Below are 22,909 nucleotides of genomic sequence, written 5' to 3' on the forward strand. Positions count from 1 at the left end.
GACGGTCCTGGCGCTTGCTGGACTTTCTTGGGCGCCCTGACGCCTTCTTCACAACAATTGAACCTCTCTCCTTGACGTTCTTGATGATCCGATAAATGGTTGATTTAGGTGCAATCTTACTAGCAGCAATATCCTTGCCTGTGAAGCCCTTTTTGTGCAAAGCAATGATGACGGCACGTGTTTCCTTGCAGGTAACCATGGTTAACAGAGGAAGAACAATGATTTCAAGCACCACCCTCCTTTTAAAGCTTCCAGTCTGTTATTCTAACTCAATCAGCATGACAGAGTGATCTCCAGCCGTGTCCTCATCAACACTCTCACCTGTGTTAACGAGAGAATCACTGACATGATGTCAGCTGGTCCTTTTGTGGCAGGGCTGAAATGCAGTGGAAATGTTTTTGGGGGATTAAGTTCATTTTCATGGCAAAGAGGGACTTTGCAATTCATTGCAATTCATCTGATCACTCTTCATGACATTCTGGAGTATATGCAAATTGCCATCATAAAAACTGAGGCAGCAGACTTTGTGAAAATTAGTATTTGTGTCATTATCAAAACGTTTGACCTCGACTGTACACACAATACCCCATAATGACAAAGTAAAAACAGTTTTTTTTATTAAACGTAAAAAACTGAAATATGACATTTACATAAGTATTCAGACCTTTTACTCAGTACTTTGTTGATGCACCTTAAGCAGCGATTACAGCCTCGTGTCTTCTTGGGTATGACGCTACAAGCTTGGCACACCTGTATTTGGGGAGTTTCTCCCATTCTTCTCTGCAGATCCTCTCAAGCTCTGTCATGTTGGATGGGGAGCATCGCTGTACAGCTATTTTCAGGTCTCTCCAGAGATGTTCGATCGGATTCAAGTCCGGGCTCTGGCTGGGCCACTCAAGGACATTCAGAGACTTGTCCCGAAGCCACTCCTGCATTATCTTGGCTGTTTGCTTAGGGTCGTTGTCCTGTTGGAAGGTGAACCTTCACCCCAGTCTGAGGTCATGAGCGCTCTGGAGTAGGTTTTTATCAAGGATCTCTCTGTACTTTGCTCAATTCATCTTTCCCTCGATCCTGACTAGTCTCCCAGTCCCTGCCGCTGAAAAACATCCCCACCGCATGATGCTACCACCACCATGCTTCACCGTAGGGATGGTGCCAGGTTTCCTCCAGACGTGGCTCTTGGTATTCAGGCTAAATATTTCAATCTTGATTTCATCAGACTAGAGAATCTTGTTTCTCATGGTAAGAGTACTTTAGGTGGCTTTTGGCAAACTCCATGCGGGCTGTCATGTGCCTTTTACTGAGGAGTGGCTTCTGTCTGGCCACTCTACCATAAAGGCCTGATTGGTGGAGTGCTGCAGAGATGGTTGTCCTTCTGGAAGGTTCTCCCATCTCCACAAGGAACTCTGGAGCTCTGTCAGAGTTACCATCGGGTTCTTGGTCACCTCCCTGGAAGAGTCTTGGTGGTTCCAAACTTCTTCCATTTAAGAATGATGGAGGCCACTGTGCTCTTGGGGACCTTCAATGCTGCTGACATTTTTTGGTACCCTTCCCCAGATCTGTGCCTCGACACAATCCTGTCTCAGAGCTCTACGGACAATTCCTTCGACCTCATGGCTTGGTTTCTGCTCTGACATGTACTGTCAACTGTGGGACCTTATCTAGACAGGTGTGTGCCTTTCCAAATCATGTCCAACCAATTGAATTTACCACAGGTGGACTCCAATCAAGTTGTAGAAACATCTCAAGGATGATCAATGGAAACAGGATGCATCAATTTTGACTCTTATAGCAAAGGGTCTGTTTTTTATGGGGTATTGTGTTTAGATTGATGAGAACATTTATTTAATCCATTTTAGATTAAGGCTGTAACCTAACAAAATGTGGAAAGGGTCTGAATACTTTCCGAATGCACTGTAAACAGGAAGCCTGTCTGACCCCAGTGCAGCTGTAAGCAGGTATAAGGTCGGAATCTATTCTGGCTACTAGACTGGTGGCCTAGTCAGTATGCAGTACTGCTGTGACTGAGATAGGAGCGTGACATCATAGCCTATTTAATCTCAGAGCCTACACCAAGGCAGGCCATAGAAACACTATCTATTGATCTCAGAGCCTACACCAAGGCATGACATAGAAACACTATCTATTGATCTCAGAGCCTACACCAAGGCAGGACATAGAAACACTATCTATTGATCTCAGAGCCTACACCAAGGCAGGCCATAGAAACACTATCTATTGATCTCAGAGCCTACACCAAGGCAGGACATAGAAACACTATCTATTGATCTCAGAGCCTACACCAAGGCATGACATAGAAACACTATCTATTGATCTCAGAGCCTACACCAAGGCAGGACATAGAAACACTATCTATTGATCTCAGAGCCTACACCAAGGCAGGACATAGAAACACTATCTATTGATCTCAGAGCCTACACCAAGGCAGGACATAGAAACACTATCTATTGATCTCAGAGCCTACACCAAGGCAGGCCATAGAAACACTATCTATTGATCTCAGAGCCTACACCAAGGCAGGACATAGAAACACTATCTATTGATCTCAGAGCCTACACCAAGGCAGGACATAGAAACACTATCTATTGATCTCAGAGCCTACACCAAGGCAGGACATAGAAACACTATCTATTGATCTCAGAGCCTACACCAAGGCAGGACATAGAAACACTATCTATTGATCTCAGAGCCTACACCAAGGCAGGACATAGAAACACTATCTATTGATCTCAGAGCCTACACCAAGGCAGGACATAGAAACACTATCTATTGATCTCAGAGCCTACACCAAGGCAGGACATAGAAACACTATCTATTGATCTCAGAGCCTACACCAAGGCAGGACATAGAAACACTATCTATTGATCTCAGAGCCTACACCAAGGCATGACATAGAAACACTATCTATTGATCTCAGAGCCTACACCAAGGCAGGACATAGAAACACTATCTATTGATCTCAGAGCCTACACCAAGGCAGGACATAGAAACACTATCTATTGATCTCAGAGCCTACACCAAGGCAGGACATAGAAACACTATCTATTGATCTCAGAGCCTACACCAAGGCATGACATAGAAACACTATCTATTGATGAACTAAATATTGAACAATCATTGTTATTTTGCACTATATGGGCTGTAGCATTTACTTTAAATGGTTTGAATAGACAATCATTGAAAAACACTACTATCATTTATGCACAATGCGGACAGTGTCCGCTATAGGCGGCATGCGTGTTTTGTTAGAAAAATATTAAATAATTCTGCCCTCTCAGAAATATGATCTGATTGACCACTTTCTTTTAGAAATGGACATGGCCCAGTTCCAACATTTCCAAATCATACAACAAATGAGGGCATTTTTGTTACCATAGAAGGTGAATGGAGGGCGTTTTCCAGGCGGGGTTCACGGCCGCACAAATATAAAATGGCTCTGATTTTATCAATGAAAACATGCTTATATGTTGCATGCGACAGTTTGATAAATCCCAATAATTTGGGGCGCATGCAAATCTTACAATCTCCACGTACGGCAAAATTTAGCAAGACCTATTTCAGTAAATTCACAGTTAGGCCCCAGATCTGAACCAAATTGAACACTTCTGGGAGATTCAGGAGCGGCGCCAGAGACAGCGTTTTCCACCACCATCAACAAAGCACCAAATTATAGAATTTATTGTGGAAGAATGGTGTCACATTCCTCCAATAGAGTTCCAGACACCTGTAGAATCCATGCCAAGAACATTGATGCTGTTCTGGGCATAGACACATTTCTATGTAGCCCTGTTTTCACAGCTATAGCTTTAGCCTAGATCATTCTAAACTTGACATACCGGCAACACTTTTCTACATCACACAGATGATTATATATGGATGGAGCCCCACATCAGAGACAGTGGATTATGGGGACATTACACAGTTCCACCAGATCACAGACACGTATTGGCGACGACATTATGGAGGCATGAAAGGATGCTATTAGCTGGGTGATGAAAGGTTTCAATTGGCTGGGGGATGAAAGGTTTCAATTGGCTGGGGGATGAAAGGTTTCAATTGGCTGGGGGATGGGGGTTGGAGCAGAAATATGTCCATTGTTGTCCCGGCCTTCAGCCCAGAGACATTAGAAACACCTCACATCTGTGTGTGTTCAGAAGCGTGAGTATGTGTGTGTGTGTGGGTGTGTGTGTGACTGTGTTTGTGTGACTGTGTGTGTTTGTGTGTGTATTGGGGTGTCAGTGTAAGTATGTGACTGTGTGTGTGTGACTGTGTGTGTGTGACTGTGTGTGTGTGACTGTGTGTGTGTGTGTGTGTGTGTGTGTGTGTGTGTGTATTGGGGTGTCAGTGTAAGTATGTGTGTGTGTGTGTGACTGTGTGTGTGTGTGTGTGAGAAAAAGTGTGTGTGTGTGACTGTGTGTGTGTGTGTGACTGTGTGTGTGTGACTGTGTGTGTATTGGGGTGTCAGTGTAAGTATGTGTGACTGTGTGTGTGTTTGTGACTGTGTGTGTGTGTGTGAGAAAAAGTGTGTGTGTGTGACTGTGTGTGTGTGACTGTGTGTGTGTGTGTGTGTGACTGTGTGTGTGTTTGTGACTGTGTGTGTGTGTGTGACTGTGTGTGTGTTTGTGACTATGTGTGTGTGTGTGACTGTGTGTGTGTGACCGTGTGTGTGTCTGTGACTGTGTTGTGTGTGTGTGACTGTGTGCATGTGACTGTGTGTGTGACTGTGTGTGTGTGTGTGTGTGACTGTGTGTTTGACTGTGTGTGTGTGTGTGTATAGTGGGGTGTCAGTGTAAGTGTGACTCTGTGTGTGTGTGTATTGGGGTGTCAGTGTAAGTGTGTGTGTGTGACTGGGTGTGTGTTTAACAGTGTGTGTCTGAGTGTGTGTGTGTGTGTGTTGTGTGTATGTGTGTGTGTATTGGGTGTCAGTGTAAGTATGTGTGTGTGACTGTGTCTGTGACTGTGTGTGTGACTGTGTGTGGGTGTGTGACTGTGCGTGTGACTGTGTGTGTGTGACTGTGTGTGTTTGTGTGAATGTGTGTGTGTATTGGGGTGTCAGTGTAAGTATGTGTGTGTGACTGTGTCTGTGACTGTGTGTGTGTGTGTGACTGTGTGTGTGTGACTGTGTGTGTATGTGACTCTGTGTGTGACTGTGTGTGTATGTGACTGTGTGTATGAATGTGTGTGTGTTGTGTGTGTGTATTGGGGTGTCAGTGTAAGTATGTGTGTGTGTGACTGTGTGTGTGTTTAGCTGTGTGTGTGTGACTGTGTGTGTGTTGTGTGTATGTGTGTGTGTTTATTGGGGTGTCAGTGTAAGTATGTGTGTGTGACTGTGTGTGTGTGTGACTGTGTCTGTGTGTGTGTCTGTGACTGTGTGTGTGTGTTTGTGTGTATGTGTGTGTGTGTATTGGGGTGTCAGTGTAAGTATGTGTGTGTGACTGTGTCTGTGACTGTGTATGTGACTCTGTGTATGTGATTGTGTATATGTGACTGTGTGTGTGTGACTGTGTGTATGTGACTGTGTATATGTGACTGCCTGTGTGTGACTGTGTGTGTGTGACTGTGTGTGTGTGTGTGACTGTGTGTATGTGACTGTGTGTGTATGTGACTGTGTGTGTGTGTGACTGTGTGTATGTGACTGTATGTGTGTGTGTGTGTGATTGTGTGTGTGTTACTGTGTGTAAGTGTGTGACTGTGTGTGTATGTGACTGTGTGTGTGTATGTGACTGTGTGTATGTGACTGTGTGTGTGACTGTGTGTGTATGTGACTGTGTTTATGTGAATGTGTGTGTATGTGACTGTGTATGTGACTGTGTGTATGTGACTTTGTGTGACTGTGTGTCACACAGTCACACAGTCACATGTGAATGTGACACACACATGTGAATGTGTGTGTATGTGACTGTGTATGTGACTGTGTGTATGTGACTTTGTGTGACTGTGTGTGTGTGACTGTGTGTGTATGTGACTGTGTGTATGTGACTGTGTGTATGACACTGTGTGTGTGTGACTGTGTGTGTATGTGTGACTGTGTGTGTGTGTGTGACTGTGTCTGTGACTGTGTGTATGTGACTGTGTGTATGTGTGACTGTGTGTGTGTGTGTGACTGTGTCTGTGACTGTGTGTGTGTGTATTGGGGTGTCAGTGTAAGTATGTGTGTGTGACTGTGTGTGTGACTGTGTGTGTGTGTGTGACTGGGTGTGTGTTTAACTGTGTGTGTGTGTGTGTATGTGTGTGTGTATAGTGAGGTGTCAGTGTAATGTGTGACTGTGTATGTGTGTGACTGTGTGTGTGTGTGTGTATTGGGATGTCAGTGTAAGTGTGTGTGTGTGACTGGGTGTGTGTTTAACAGTGTGTGTCTGAGTGTGTGTGTGTCTGTGTGTGTGTTGTGTGTATGTGTGTGTGTATTGGGTGTCAGTGTAAGTATGTGTGTGTGACTGTGTCTGTGACTGTGTGTGTGACTGTGTGTGTGTGACTGTGTGTGTGTGTGTGTGTGACTGTGTGTGTATGTGACTCTGTGTGTGACTGTGTGTGTGTGACTGTGTGTGTGTGACTGTGTGTGTTTGTGTGAATGTGTGTGTGTATTGGGGTGTCAGTGTACGTATGTGTGTGTGACTGTGTCTGTGACTGTGTGTGTGACTGTGTGTGTATGTGACTCTGTGTGTGACTGTGTGTGTATGTGACTGTGTGTATGAATGTGTGTGTGTTGTGTGTGTGTATTGGGGTGTCAGTGTAAGTGTGTGTTTAGCTGTGTGTGTGTGACTGTGTGTGTGTGTGTGTTGTGTGTATGTGTGTGTGTGTATTGGGGTGTCAGTGTAAGTATGTGTGTGTGACTGTGTGTGTGTGTGACTGTGTCTGTGACTCTGTGTGTGACTGTGTGTGTGTGTTTGTGTGTATGTGTGTGTGTATTAGGGTGTCAGTGTAAGTATGTGTGTGTGACTGTGTCTGTGACTGTGTCTGTGACTGTGTGTATGTGATTGTGTATATGTGACTGTGTGTGTGTGACTGTGTGTATGTGACTGTGTATATGTGACTGCCTGTGTGTGACTGTGTGTGTGTGACTGTGTGTGTGTCTGTGTGACTGTGTGTATGTGACTGTGTGTGTATGTGACTGTGTGTGTTTGTGTGTGTGTTACTGTGTGTAAGTGTGTGACTGTGTGTGTATGTGACTGTGTATATGTGACTGTGTGTGTGTGTGTGACTGTGTGTGTATGTGACTGTGTGTGTGTGACTGTGAGTGTATGTGACTGTGTTTATGTGAATGTGTGTGTATGTGACTGTGTATGTGACTGTGTGTATGTGCCTTTGTGTGACTGTGTGTGTGTGTGTGTGACTGTGTGTGTGTGTGTGACTGTGTGTATGTGACTGTGTGTGTGTGACTGTGTGTGTGTGACTGTGTGTGTATGTGACTCTGTGTGTGACTGTGTGTGTATGTGACTGTGTGTATGAATGTGTGTGTGTTGTGTGTGTGTATTGGGGTGTCAGTGTAAGTATGTGTGTGTGTGACTGTGTGTGTGTTTAGCTGTGTGTGTGTGACTGTGTGTGTGTTGTGTGTATGTGTGTGTGTTTATTGGGGTGTCAGTGTAAGTATGTGTGTGTGACTGTGTGTGTGACTGTGTCTGTGACTCTGTGTGTGTGTCTGTGTGACTGTGTGTGTGTGTGTGTGTGTGTTTGTGTGTGTGTGTGTGTGTGTATTGGGGTGTCAGTGTAAGTATGTGTCTGTGACTGTGTATGTGACTCTGTGTATGTGATTGTGTATATGTGACTGTGTGACTGTGTGTATATGACTGTGTATATGTGACTGTGTGTGTGACTGTGTGTGTGTGTGTGACTGTGTGTATGTGACTGTGTGTATGTGACTGTGTGTGTATGTGACTGTGTGTGTATGTGACTGTGTGTGTGTGTGTGTGTGTGTGATTGTGTGTGTGTTACTGTGTGTAAGTGTGTGACTGTGTGTGTATGTGACTGTGTGTGTGTATGTGACTGTGTGTATGTGACTGTGTGTGTGACTGTGTGTGTATGTGACTGTGTGTGTGTATGTGACTGTGTGTATGTGACTGTGTATGTGACTTTGTGTGACTGTGTGTGTGTGTGTGACTGTGTGTGTATGTGACTGTGTGTATGTGACTGTGTGTATGACACTGTGTGTGTGTGACTGTGTGTGTATGTGACTGTGTGTATGTGTGACTGTGTGTGTGTGTGACTGTGTCTGTGACTGTGTGTGTATGTGACTGTGTGTATGTGTGACTGTGTGTGTGACTGTCTGTGACTGTGTGTGTGTGTGTATTGGGGTGTCAGTGTAAGTATGTGTGTGTGACTGTGTGTGTGACTGTGTGTGTGTGTGTGACTGGGTGTGTGTTTAACTGTGTGTGTGTGTGTGTATGTGTGTGTGTATAGTGAGGTGTCAGTGTAAGTGTGACTGTGTGTGTGTGTGTGACTGTGTGTGTGTGTGTGTGTATTGGGATGTCAGTGTAAGTGTGTGTGTGTGACTGGGTGTGTGTTTAACAGTGTGTGTCTGAGTGTGTGTGTGTCTGTGTGTGTGTTGTGTGTATGTGTGTGTGTATTGGGTGTCAGTGTAAGTATGTGTGTGTGACTGTGTCTGTGACTGTGTGTGTGACTGTGTGTGTGTGACTGTGTGTGTGTGTGTGACTGTGTGTGTATGTGACTCTGTGTGTGACTGTGTGTGTGTGACTGTGTGTGTGTGACTGTGTGTGTTTGTGTGAATGTGTGTGTGTATTGGGGTGTCAGTGTAAGTATGTGTGTGTGACTGTGTCTGTGACTGTGTGTGTGACTGTGTGTGTATGTGACTCTGTGTGTGACTGTGTGTGTATGTGACTGTGTGTATGAATGTGTGTGTGTTGTGTGTGTGTATTGGGGTGTCAGTGTAAGTGTGTGTTTAGCTGTGTGTGTGTGACTGTGTGTGTGTGTGTGTTGTGTGTATGTGTGTGTGTGTATTGGGGTGTCAGTGTAAGTATGTGTGTGTGACTGTGTGTGTGTGTGACTGTGTCTGTGACTCTGTGTGTGACTGTGTGTGTGTGTTTGTGTGTATGTGTGTGTGTATTAGGGTGTCAGTGTAAGTATGTGTGTGTGACTGTGTCTGTGACTGTGTCTGTGACTGTGTATGTGACTGTGTGTATGTGATTGTGTATATGTGACTGTGTGTGTGTGACTGTGTGTATGTGACTGTGTATATGTGACTGCCTGTGTGTGACTGTGTGTGTGTGACTGTGTGTGTGTCTGTGTGACTGTGTGTATGTGACTGTGTGTGTATGTGACTGTGTGTGTTTGTGTGTGTGTTACTGTGTGTAAGTGTGTGACTGTGTGTGTATGTGACTGTGTATATGTGACTGTGTGTGTGTGTGTGTGACTGTGTGTGTATGTGACTGTGTGTGTGTGACTGTGAGTGTATGTGACTGTGTTTATGTGAATGTGTGTGTATGTGACTGTGTATGTGACTGTGTGTATGTGACTTTGTGTGACTGTGTGTGTGTGTGTGTGACTGTGTGTGTGTGTGTGACTGTGTGTGTATATGACTGTGTGTATGTGACTGTGTGTGTGTGACTGTGTGTGTGAATGTGTGTGTGTTGTGTGTGTGTATTGGGGTGTCAGTGTAAGTATGTGTGTGTGTGTGACTGTGTGTGTGTTTAGCTGTGTGTGTGTGACTGTGTGTGTGTTGTGTGTATGTGTGTGTGTTTATTGGGGTGTCAGTGTAAGTATGTGTGTGTGACTGTGTGTGTGTGTGACTGTGTCTGTGACTCTGTGTGTGTGTCTGTGTGACTGTGTGTGTGTGTGTGTGTTTGTGTGTGTGTGTGTGTGTGTATTGGGGTGTCAGTGTAAGTATGTGTCTGTGACTGTGTATGTGACTCTGTGTATGTGATTGTGTATATGTGACTGTGTGTGTGTGTGACTGTGTGTATATGACTGTGTATATGTGACTGTGTGTGTGACTGTGTGTGTGTGTGTGACTGTGTGTATGTGACTGTGTGTATGTGACTGTGTGTGTATGTGACTGTGTGTGTATGTGACTGTGTGTGTGTGTGACTGTGTGTATGTGACTGTGTGTGTGTGTGTGTGTGTGATTGTGTGTGTGTTACTGTGTGTAAGTGTGTGACTGTGTGTGTATGTGACTGTGTGTGTGTATGTGACTGTGTGTATGTGACTGTGTGTGTGACTGTGTGTGTATGTGACTGTGTTAATGTGAATGTGTGTGTATGTGACTGTGTATGTGACTGTGTGTATGTGACTTTGTGTGACTGTGTGTGTGTGTGTGTGACTGTGTGTGTATGTGACTGTGTGTATGTGACTGTGTGTATGACACTGTGTGTGTGTGACTGTGTGTGTATGTGACTGTGTGTATGTGTGACTGTGTGTGTGTGTGACTGTGTCTGTGACTGTGTGTGTATGTGACTGTGTGTATGTGTGACTGTGTGTGTGACTGTCTGTGACTGTGTGTGTGTGTATTGGGGTGTCAGTGTAAGTATGTGTGTGTGACTGTGTGTGTGACTGTGTGTGTGTGTGTGTGACTGGGTGTGTGTTTAACTGTGTGTGTGTGTGTGTGTGTGTGTATGTGTGTGTGTATAGTGAGGTGTCAGTGTAAGTGTGACTGTGTGTGTGTGTGACTGTGTGTGTGTGTGTGTATTGGGGTGTCAGTGTAAGTGTGTGTGTGTGACTGGGTGTGTGTTTAACACTGTGTGTCTGAGTGTGTGTGTGTGTGTTGTGTGTATGTGTGTGTGTATTGGGTGTCAGTGTAAGTATGTGTGTGTGACTGTGTCTGTGACTGTGTGTGTGACTGTGTGTGTGTGACTGTGTGACTGTGTGTGTATGTGACTGTGTGTGACTGTGTGTGTGTTACTGTGTGTGTGTGACTGTGTGTGTTTGTGTGAATGTGTGTGTGTATTGGGGTGTCAGTGTAAGTATGTGTGTGTGACTGTGTGTGTGTGACTGTGTGTGTATGTGACTGTGTGTATGAATGTGTGTGTGTTGTGTGTGTGTATTGGGGTGTCAGTGTAAGTATGTGTGTGTGTAACTGTGTGTGTGTTTAGCTGTGTGACTGTGTGTGTGTGTGTGACTGTGTGTGTGTGTGTGTGACTGTGTGTGTGTGACTGTGTGTGTGTGTGTGTGTTGTGTGTATGTGTGTGTGTGTATTGGGGTGTCAGTGTAAGTATGTGTGTGTGACTGTGTGTGTGTGACTGTGTCTGTGACTCTGTGTGTGACTGTGTGTGTGTGTGTTTGTGTGTATGTGTGTGTGTATTGGGGTGTCAGTGTAAGTATGTGTGTGTGACTGTGTCTGTGACTGTGTCTGTGACTGTGTATGTGACTGTGTGTATGTGATTGTGTATATGTGACTGTGTGTATGTGACTGTGTATATGTGACTGCCTGTGTGTGACTGTGTGTGTGTGACTGTGTGTGTGTGACTGTGTATGTGACTGTGTGTGTATGTGACTGTGTGTGTGTGTGTGTGTGTGTGTGTGTGTGTGTGTGATTGTGTGTGTGTTACTGTGTGTAAGTGTGTGACTGTGTGTGTATTTGACTGTGTGTATGTGACTGTGTGTGTGACTGTGAGTGTATGTGACTGTGTTTATGTGAATGTGTGTGTATGTGACTGTGTATGTGACTGTGTGTATGTGACTTTGTGTGACTGTGTGTGTGTGTGTGTGACTGTGTGTGTATATGACTGTGTGTATGTGACTGTGTGTATGACACTGTGTGTGTGTGACTGTGTGTGTATGTGTCTGTGTGTGTATGTGACTGTGTGTATGTGACTGTGTGTGTATGTGACTGTGTGTATGTGACTGTGTGTGTGTGACTGTGTGTATGTGACTGTGTGTATGTGACTGTGTGTATGTGTGACTGTGTCTGTGACTGTGTCTGTATGTGTGACTGTGTGTGTTACTATGTGTGTGTTTGTGTGACTGTGTGTTTATGTGACTGTGTGTGTGTGTGTGTGTGTGTGTGACTGTGTGTGTGTGTGTGTGTGTGTGACTGTGTGTGTGTGTGTGTGACTGTGTGTGTGTGTGTGTGACTGTGTGTGTGTGTGACTGTGTGTATGTGATTGTGTGTATGTGACTGTTTGTATGTGACTGTGTGTGTGACTGTGTGTATGTGACTGTAGGTATGTGACTGTGTGTATGTGTGATTGTGTGTGTGTGACTGTGTGCATGTGTGACTGTGTGTGTGACTGTGTGTATGTGACTGTGTATGTATGTGACTGTGTGTATGTGACTGTGTGTATGTGACTGTGTATGACTGTTTGTGTGTGAATGTTTGTGTGTAATTGTGTGTATGTGACTGTGTGTGTATGTGACTGTGTATGTGACTGTGTGTGTATGTGACTGTGTGTGTGTGACTGTGTGTGTGTGACTGTGTGTGTGTGACTGTGTGTGTGTGACTGTGTGTGTGACTGTGTGTGTGTGACTGTTTGTGTGACTGTGTGTATGTGAATGTTTGTGTGTGTGGCTGTGTGTGTGTATGTGACAGTGTGTATGTGACTGTGTGTATGTGACTGTGTGTGTGTGTGACTGTGTGTATTTGACTGTGTGTATGTGACTGTGTGTGTGTGTGATTGTGTGTGTGTTACTGTGTGTAAATGTGTGACTGTGTGTGTGTGTGACTGTGTGTGTGTGACTTTGTGTGTATGTGACTGTGTTTATGTGAATGTGTGTGTATGTGACTGTGTATGTGATTTTGTGTGACTGTGTGTGTATGTGACTGTGTGTATGACTGTGTGTGTGTGTGACTGTGTGTATGTGACTGTGTGTATGTGACTTTGTGTGTGTGTGTGTGTGACTGTGTGTGACTTTGTGTGTGACTTTGTGTGTATGTGACTGTGTTTATGTGAATGTGTGTGTATGTGACTGTGTATGTGACTTTGTGTGACTGTGTGTGTGTGTGTGACTGTGTGTGTGTGTGACTGTGTATGTATGTGACTGTGTGTGTGTGACTGTGTGTATGTGACTGTGTGTGTGTGAATGTGTGTATGTGACTGTGTGTATATGACTTTGTGTGTATGTGACTGTGTGTATGTGACTGTGTGTGTATGTGACTGTGTGTATGTGACTGTGTGTGTGACTGTGTGTATGTGACTGTGTGTATATGTGACTGTCTGTGACTGTGTGTGTGTGTGTGTGTTTGTGTGTGTGTGTGTGTGTGTGTGTGTGTGTGTGTGTTTGTGTGACTGTGTGTGTGTGACTGTGTGTGACTGTGTGTGTGTGTGTGTGTGACTGTGTGTGTGTGTGTGACTGTGTGTGTGTGTGTGTGTGACTGTGTGTGTGACTGTTTGTATGTGACTGTGTGTATGTGACTGTGTGTATGTGACTGTGTGTGTGTGTGTGTGACTGTGTGTGTGTGTGTGTGACTGTGTGTGTGTGTGTGTGTGTGACTGTGTTTTTGGCTCTGTATGTATGTGACTGTGTGTGTGTGTGTGTGTGAACCTGTGTGTGTGTATGTGACTGTGTGTATTTGACTTTGTGTATGTGACTGTGTGTATGTGACTGTGTGTGTGTGACTGTGTGTGTATGTGACTGTGTGTATGTGACTGTGTGTGTGTATGTGACTGTGTGTGTATGTGACTGTGTGTGTGTGTATGTGACTGTGTGTGTGTGTATGTGACTGTGTGTGTGTGTATGTGACTGTGTGTGTGTATGTGACTGTGTGTGTGTATGTGACTGTGTGTGTATGTGACTGTGTAATTCATCTCCCTTCTTCCTTATTCCTGGTTTAGAGGGAAATATCATTACAGCCAGTCAGTCAGACCCTGGTCTCTCAGATGGGGCTGGCTACTAGCTGGAATGGGATGTAAATGATATGTGAATGGAAGCTGATTACTGAGGAGTAAATTATTAATGTTGTATTGGACATGTCTTTATGCTTTTACTTTGTCAGTTGAAATGGAGTTAAACTGTGACTGGAATATGATCAGCTTGTAAACAGCTTCAATAGCTGGTTCATGGAAGAACTCAACCCTACATTCTCTATCAGCCTCATCACTATTATTCCATGGGCCCTGGTCAGAACTAGGAACCTATAGACAATTGGTTGCCATATAGAGTGTCATTTGGGACCTAGCTAATGCAAAGACATCATGTTCCATTACAGTTCCTGCACCCTACGATGTACATATCTGTCTCTGTCTTCTGTCTTCTGTCTTCTGTCTCTGTCTTCTGTCTCTGTCTTCTGTCTCTGTCTTCTGTCTCTGTCTTCTGTCTCTGTCTTCTGTCTCTGTGTTCTGTCCTCTGTCCTCTGTCTCTGTCTTCTGTCTCTGTCTATGTGTTCTGTCTCTGTCTTCTGTCTCTGTCTTCTGTCTTCTGTCTCTGTCTTCTGTCTATGTCTTCTGTCTCTGTGTTCTGTCTCTGTGTTCTGTCTTCTGTCTCTGTCTTCTGTCTTCTGTCTCTGTCTTCTGTCTCTGTCTTCTGTGTTCTGTCTCTGTCTTCTGTCTTCTGTCTTCTGTCTCTGTCTTCTGTCTCTGTCTTCTGTCTCTGTCTTCTATCTCTGTCTTCTGTCTTCTGTCCTCTGTCTCTGTCTATGTCTTCTGTCTCTGTCTTCTGTCTCTGTCTTCTGTCTCTGTCTTCTGTCTTCTGTCCTCTGTCCTCTGTCTCTGTCTTCTGTCTATGTGTTCTGTCTCTGTCTTCTGTCTTCTGTCTCTGTCTTCTGTCTATGTCTTCTGTCTCTGTCTTCTGTCTCTGTCTTATGTCTCTGTCTTCTGTCTTCTATCTCTGTCTTCTGTCTTCTGTCTTCTGTCTCTGTCTTCTGTCTCTGTCTTCTGTCTGTCTTCTATCTCTGTCTTCTATCTCTGTCTTCTGTCTTCTGTCTCTGTCTTCTGTCTCTGTCTTCTGTCTTCTGTCTCTGTCTTCTGTCTCTGTCTTCTGTCTCTGTGTTCTGTCTCTGTGTTCTGTCTTCTGTCTTCTGTCCTCTGTCCTCTGTCTCTGTCCTCTGTCTCTGTCTTCTGTCTCTGTCTTATGTCTCTGTCTTCTGTCTCTGTCTTCTGTCTTCTATCTCTGTCTTCTGTCTATGTCTTCTGTCTCTGTCTTATGTCTCTGTCTTCTGTCTCTGTGTTCTGTCTTCTGTCTTCTGTCTCTGTGTTCTGTCTCTGTCTTATGTCTCTGTCTTCTGTCTATGTGTTCTGTCTCTGTCTTCTATCTCTGTCTTCTGTCTCTGTCTTCTATCTCTGTCTTATGTCTCTGTCTTCTGTCTCTGTGTTCTGTCTTCTGTCTTCTGTCTCTGTCTTCTGTCTCTGTCTTATGTCTCTGTCTTCTGTCTCTGTCTTCTGTCTTCTGTCTCTGTCTTCTGTCTATGTCTTCTGTCTCTGTGTTCTGTCTTCTGTCTATGTCTTCTGTCTCTGTCTTCTGTCTCTGTCTTCTGTCTTCTGTCTCTGTCTTCTGTCTCTGTCTTCTGTCTGTCTTCTATCTCTGTCTTCTATCTCTGTCTTCTGTCTTCTGTCTCTGTCTTCTGTCTCTGTCTTCTGTCTTCTGTCTCTGTCTTCTGTCTCTGTCTTCTGTCTCTGTGTTCTGTCTCTGTGTTCTGTCTTCTGTCTTCTGTCCTCTGTCCTCTGTCTCTGTCTTCTGTCTATGTGTTCTGTCTCTGTCTTCTGTCTTCTGTCTCTGTCTTCTGTCTATGTCTTCTGTCTCTGTGTTCTGTCTTCTGTCTATGTCTTCTGTCTCTGTCTTCTGTCTCTGTCTTCTGTCTCTGTCTTCTGTCTTCTGTCTCTGTCTTCTGTCTCTGTCTTCTGTCTGTCTTCTGTCTCTGTCTTCTGTCTTCTGTCTATGTCTTCTGTCTCTGTCTTCTGTCTCTGTCTTCTGTCTCTGTCTTCTGTCTCTGTCTCTGTTTCTGTCTTCTGTCTCTGTGTTCTGTCTCTGTGTTCTGTCTCTGTGTTCTGTGTTCTATTTCTGTCTTCTATCGCTGTCTTCTGTCGCTGTCTTCTGTCTTCTGTCTTCTGTCTCTGTCTTCTGTCTTCTGTCTCTGTCTTCTGTCTTCTGTCTTCTGTCTCTGTCATCTGTCTTCTGTCTTCTGTGTCTGTCTTCTGTCTATGTGTTCTATCTATGTCTTCTGTCTCTGTCTCTGTGTTCTATCTCTGTGTTCTGTGTTCTATCTCTGTGTTCTGTGTTCTATCTCTGTCTTCTGTCTCTGTCTTCTGTCTTCTGTCTTCTGTCTCTGTCTTCTGCCTCTGTCTTCTGTCTTCTGTCTTCTGTCTATGTGTTCTATCTCTGTCTTCTGTCTATGTCTTCTGTCTCTGTCTTCTGTCTCTGTTTCTGTGTTCTATCTCTGTCTTCTGTCTTCTGTCTCTGTCCTCTGTCTTCTGTCTCTGTCTTCTGTCTAAGTGTTCTATCTCTGTCTTCTGTCTTTGTCTTCTGTCTCTGTTTCTGTCTTTTGTCTCTGTGTTCTATCTCTGTCTTCTGTCTCTGTCTTCTGTCTCTGTCTTCTGTCTCTGTCTTCTGTCTTTGTCTTCTGTCTCTGTCTTCGTCTTCTGTCTTCTGTCTCTGTCTTCTGTCTAAGTGTTCTATCTCTGTGTTCTGTCTCTGTGTTCTATCTCTGTGTTATGTCTCTGTCTTCTGTCTTCTGTCTCTGTCTTCTGTCTTCTGTCTTCTGTCTTCTGTCTCTGTCTTCTGTCTCTGTGTTCTATCTCTGTGTTCTGTCTCTGTGTTCTATCTCTGTGTTATATCTCTGTCTCTGTCTTCTGTCTTCTGTCTCTGTCTTCTGTCTTCTGTCTTCTGTCTCTGTCTGTCTTCTGTCTCTGTCTTCTGTCTCTGTGTTCTGTCTCTGTGTTCTGTCTCTGTCTATGTGTTCTATCTCTGTCTTCTGTCTCTGTCTTCTGTCTCTGTCTTCTGTCTCTGTGTTCTGTCTCTGTCTTCTGTCTCTGTGTTCTGTCTCTGTGTTCTGTCTCTGTCTATGTGTTCTATCTCTGTCTTCTGTCTCTGTCTTCTGTCTCTGTCTTCTGTCTCTGTGTTCTGTCTCTGTGTTCTATCTCTAGCTGGAGGAGATAGGTGAGGCAGATGATAACTACTTAGCAGTAGCTTATTACAACATAACCCAGTCAGCTGTAACTGAACATGAGCAACGTTCGACATCTTTACATCTCTCTATTTCCCTTCTCTACAGTGGGAGGAGATAGGTGAAGTGGATGAGAACTATGCTCCGATCCACACGTACCAGGTGTGTAAAGTGATGGAACACAATCAGAACAACTGGCTCCAGACCAACCTCATCCTCAACGAGGGGGCTCAGAGGGTGTTTGTGGAGCTGCAGTTCACTTTGAGGGACTGTAACAGCCTTCCGGGCGGTGTGGGGACCTGCAAGGAGACCTTCAACATGTACTACTACGAGTCAAACGAGGAGGAGGGGAGCAACGTCAGGGAGAGCCAGTACTCTAAAGTAGACACCATCGCTGCTGACGAGAGCTTTACGGAGTTAGACCTGGGAGACAGAGTGATGAAGCTGAATACAGAGGTTAGGGATCTGGGGCCGTTGATGAAGAAGGGGTTCTACCTGGCGTTTCAGGACCTAGGGGCCTGTATAGCCCTGGTCTCTGTCAGAGTGTTCTATAAGAAGTGTCCCTTCGTAGTGAGGAACCTAGCTCAGTTCCAGGACACCATCACAGGGTCGGACTCCTCCCAGCTGCTGGAGGTGGCAGGAAGCTGCGTCAACAACTCGGTGGCGGAGGACCTACCCAGGATGCACTGCAGCGCAGAGGGGGAGTGGCTAGTGCCCATCGGGAAGTGTATGTGCCAGGCCGGGTTTGGGGAAGTGAATGACAGTTGTCAAGGTATGTACTGAATCTAATTGTTATTACACACAAGCAGGGATGAACCTTAACATCTTAGGCCCTGGCCAGCAAGTACAACATTCACATCCAGAATATGTTGCATGCGAAGTTTGAAAAGACACGATTTCATGGGTTAGTGTGGCACATTTTCTCCTAGCCCAGTCTGAATAGTACTAGCCTCAAGCTAGTGGGCTAGCTTTATTTCCACCCCTGCATACAGGTATGTGTCTGCCTCTGTACTGTGGGATGAGATGGGTAGGCTAATGGGATGTGTTCATATCATAATAAGGACATGCATAGACAAACACAGTATTACACTTCAAATGTTTTTCTCCTAATGAACAATACCATCATTAAACTTATGTTTTAGCTGTTATGGTGACCTTTGATGTTCACAAGGAACCTGTTAGCTAGCTAAAGGCTATCAACCATGATTAGTGCTCAGAAGAAGTGGTCGGGATGAAGTGAGTGACTGCCAACTGCTGCCTCTCTCTGTGTGTGTGTGTGTTGAGTGACTGTCTGAGTGTGTGTGTGTTGAGTGACTGTCTGAGTGTGTGTGTGTGTGTTGAGTGACTGTCTGAGTGTGTGTGTGTTGAGTGACTGTCTGAGTGTATGTGTGTGTGTGTGTGTGTGTGTTGAGTGACTGTCTCAGTGTGTGTGTGTGTGTTGAGTGACTGTCTCAGTGTGTGTGTGTGTGTTGAGTGACTGTCTGAGTGTGTGTGTGTGTTGAGTGACTGTGAGTGTGTGTGTTGAGTGACTGTGTGAGTGACTGTGTGAGTGACTGTGATGAATAACAGGGCTTAGAGGAGACACTAGGCATCAAATCACATCTTATTTATCACATGCTTCATAAACAACAGGTGTAGAAAAGACCCCTGGGAGCCATAAATCTTTCTGATTGAGAGGGGGTCAAATACTTATTTCCCTCATTAAAATGCAAATCAATTTATAACATTTTTGACATGCGTTTTTCTGGATTTTTTTGTTGTTATTCTGTCTCTCACTGTTCAAATAAACCTACCATTAAAATTATAGACTGATCATGTCTTTGTCAGTGGGCAAACGTACAAAATCAGCAGGGGATCAAATACTTTTTTCCCTCACTGTATGTACATGTAGGTAGGGATAAAGTGACTAGGCAACAGGATAGATAATAGACAGTTGCAGCAACGTATGTGATGAGTCAAAAGAGTTATTGCAAAAAGGGTAAATGCAGATATTCCAGGTAGCTATTGGTTAACTATTTAACTAACTATTTAGGAGTCTTATGGCTTGTGGGTAGAAGCTGTTCAGGGTCCTGTTGGTTCCAGACTAGGTGCAACGGTACCACTTGGTGACATCAGCATGACCCAGACAGACTACAGTCCTCTGGCACTATGATGCTGACTTCTCTGATGACCCAGACAGACTACAGTCCTCTGGCACTATAATGCTGACTTCTCTGATGACCCAGACAGACTGCAGTCCTCTGGCACTATGATGCTGACTTCTCTGATGACCCAGACAGACTACAGTCCTCTGGCACTATGATGCTGACTTCTCTGATGACCCAGACAGACTGCAGTCCTCTGGCACTATAATGCTGACTTCTCTGATGACCCAGACAGACTGCAGTCCTCTGGCACTATGATGCTGACTTCTCTGATGACCCAGACAGACTACAGTCCTCTGGCACTATGATGCTGACTTCTCTGATGACCCAGACAGACTACAGTCCTCTGGCACTATAATGCTGACTTCTCTGATGACCCAGACAGACTGCAGTCCTCTGGCACTATGATGCTGACTTCTCTGATGACCCAGACAGACTACAGTCCTCTGGCACTATGATGCTGACTTCTCTGATGACCCAGACAGACTGCAGTCCTCTGGCACTATAATGCTGACTTCTCTGATGACCCAGACAGACTACAGTCCTCTGGCACTATGATGCTGACTTCTCTGATGACCCAGACAGACTGCAGTCCTCTGGCACTATGATGCTGACTTCTCTGATGACCCAGACAGACTACAGTCCTCTGGCACTATAATGCTGACTTCTCTGATGACCCAGACAGACTGCAGTCCTCTGGCACTATGATGCTGACTTCTCTGATGACCCAGACAGACTGCAGTCCTCTGGCACTATGATGCTGACTTCTCTGATGACCCAGACAGACTGCAGTCCTCTGGCACTATAATGCTGACTTCTCTGATGACCCAGACAGACTACAGTCCTCTGGCACTATGATGCTGACTTCTCTGATGACCCAGACAGACTACAGTCCTCTGGCACTATGATGCTGACTTCTCTGATGACCCAGACAGACTACAGTCCTCTGGCACTATGATGCTGACTTCTCTGATGACCCAGACAGACTACAGTCCTTTGGCACTATGATGCTGACTTCTCTGATGACCCAGACAGACTGCAGTCCTCTGGCACTATGATGCTGACTTCTCTGATGACCCAGACAGACTACAGTCCTCTGGCACTATGATGCTGACTTCTCTGATGACCCAGACAGACTACAGTCCTCTGGCACTATGATGCTGACTTCTCTGATGACCCAGACAGACTACAGTCCTCTGGCACTATGATGCTGACTTCTCTGATGACCCAGACAGACTACAGTCCTCTGGCACTATGATGCTGACTTCTCTGATGACCCAGACAGACTACAGTCCTCTGGCACTATGATGCTGACTTCTCTGATGACCCAGACAGACTACAGTCCTCTGGCACTATGATGCTGACTTCTCTGATGACCCAGACAGACTGCAGTCCTCTGGCACTATGATGCTGACTTCTCTGATGACCCAGACAGACTACAGTCCTCTGGCACTATGATGCTGACTTCTCTGATGACCCAGACAGACTACAGTCCTCTGGCACTATGATGCTGACTTCTCTGATGACCCAGACAGACTACAGTCCTTTGGCACTATGATGCTGACTTCTCTGATGACCCAGACAGACTGCAGTCCTCTGGCACTATGATGCTGACTTCTCTGATGACCCAGACAGACTACAGTCCTCTGGCACTATGATGCTGACTTCTCTGATGACCCAGACAGACTACAGTCCTCTGGCACTATGATGCTGACTTCTCTGATGACCCAGACAGACTACAGTCCTCTGGCACTATGATGCTGACTTCTCTGATGACCCAGACAGACTACAGTCCTCTGGCACTATGATGCTGACTTCTCTGATGACCCAGACAGACTACAGTCCTCTGGCACTATGATGCTGACTTCTCTGATGACCCAGACAGACTACAGTCCTCTGGCACTATGATGCTGACTTCTCTGATGACCCAGACAGACTGCAGTCCTCTGGCACTATGATGCTGACTTCTCTGATGACCCAGACAGACTACAGTCCTCTGGCACTATGATGCTGACTTCTCCTCAACGTCTTTACTAAGAACTTAATAATTTAATGTTGGAACATCAAAACTCCATTATAGATACGCTGATTCTGGGAATATTATCCCAATGGTCGTTCAGTACATTTTCAAATGAAGCATCAAAATGGTGATGCCCCCATCTTCATTTCTAAAGTTCTGCATGCTTTTTTCTGCATTGTTGTCTCTCTGCCTGCTCCTATGTTGTACTGGGAGACTCCCCAGACAGCAGGCCTTACGGAGGTCTCCCCAGAGAACAGGCCTTACGGAGGACTCCCCAGAGAACAGGCCTTACGTAGGACTCCCCAGACAGCAGGCCTTACGGAGGACTCCCCAGAGAACAGGCCTTACGGAGGACTCCCCAGAGAACAGGCCTTACGGAGGACTCCCCACGGAGCTGCTAGCTGGTCTTACCATGCTGTTTGTTGCTCTGTTCTGTTCTCAGGCTACATACCAAATGGTCAAAAGTAGTGCACTATATAGGGAATAGGGTGCCATTTGTGATGCAGCGCTGTTCTCAGATGCTTCAATTCTGTTAGTTCCGTGTGGCTCAGTTGTTGGACAATGGCGCTTGCTATGCCAGGGTTGTGGGTTCGATTCCCACGGGGGACCAGTATGAAAATGTATGCACTCACTACTGTAAGTCGCTCTGGATAAGAGTGTCTGATAAATGTAAAATGTTGTCTGGTGTCTTTTTTTTTCTTTTTTTTTTTTTTTTTTTTCTCACCTTTATTTAACCAGGTAAGCCAGTTGAGAACAGGTTCTCATTTACAACTGCGACCTGGCCAAGATAAAGCAAAGCAGTGCAATAAAAACAACACAGAGTTACATATGGGGTAAAAAAAACATAAAGTCAAAAATACAACAGAAAATATATATACAGTGTGTGCAAATGTAGCAAGTTATGGAGGTAAGGCAATAAATAGGCTATAGTGCAGAATAATTACAATAGTATTAACACTGGAATGCTAGATGTGCAAGAGATTATGTGCAAATAGAGATACTGGGGTGCAAAAGAGCAAAATAAATAACAATATAGGGATGAGGTAGTTGGGTGGGCTAATTTCAGATGGGCTGTGTACAGGTGCAATGATCGGTAAGGTGCTCTGACAACTGATGCTTAAAGTTATTGAGGGAGATAAGAGTCTCCAGCTTCAGAGATTTTTGCAATTCGTTCCAGTCATTGGCAGCAGAGAACTGGAAGGAATGGCGGCCAAAGGAGGTGTTGGCTTTGGGAATGACCAGTGAGATATACCTGCTGGAGCGCAGACTACGGGTGGGTGCTGCTATGGTGACCAATGAGCTAAGATAAGGCGGGGATTTGCCTAGCAGTGATTTATAGATGGCCTGGAGCCAGTGGGTTTGGCGACGAACATGTAGTGAGGACCAGCCAACAAGAGCGTACAGGTCACAGTGGTGGGTAGTGTATGGGGCTTTGGAGACAAAACGGATGGCACTGTGATAGACTACATCCAATTTGCTGAGTAGAGTGTTGGAGGCTATTTTGTAAATGACATCGCCGAAGTCAAGGATCGGTAGGATAGTCAGTTTTACGAGGGCATGTTTGGCATTATGAGTGAAGGAGGCTTTGTTGCGAAATAGGAAGCCGATTCTAGATTTAACTTTGGATTGGAGATTCTTTATGTGAGTCTGGAAGTTGAGTTTACAGTCTAACCAGACACCTAGGTATTTGTAGTTGTCCACATACTCTAGGTCAGACCCGTCGAGAGTGGTGATTCTAGTCGG

The 22,909-nt window shown here is 45.1% G+C and overlaps 1 protein-coding gene across 4 annotated transcripts in view; it reads left to right on the plus strand.

Annotated features, from left to right (window-relative positions):
- Positions 1–22,909, plus strand: part of LOC311118981 (ephrin type-A receptor 5-like) — a 152,721-nt gene that overhangs the window by 19,414 nt on the left and 110,398 nt on the right. For all 4 annotated transcript variants that reach the window (XM_084193733.1, XM_084193730.1, XM_084193731.1 and 1 more), the window contains exon 3: positions 17,111–17,774. In XM_084193733.1, coding sequence (XP_084049859.1) covers positions 17,111–17,774 — 664 coding nt within the window. The remainder of the gene's footprint in view (positions 1–17,110; positions 17,775–22,909) is intronic.

The sequence above is a fragment of the Coregonus lavaretus genome (genome assembly GCF_964263955.1).
Source record: "Coregonus lavaretus genome assembly, contig: HAP1_SCAFFOLD_304, whole genome shotgun sequence".
In the NCBI taxonomy this organism is placed as follows: Eukaryota; Metazoa; Chordata; class Actinopteri; order Salmoniformes; family Salmonidae; genus Coregonus; species Coregonus lavaretus.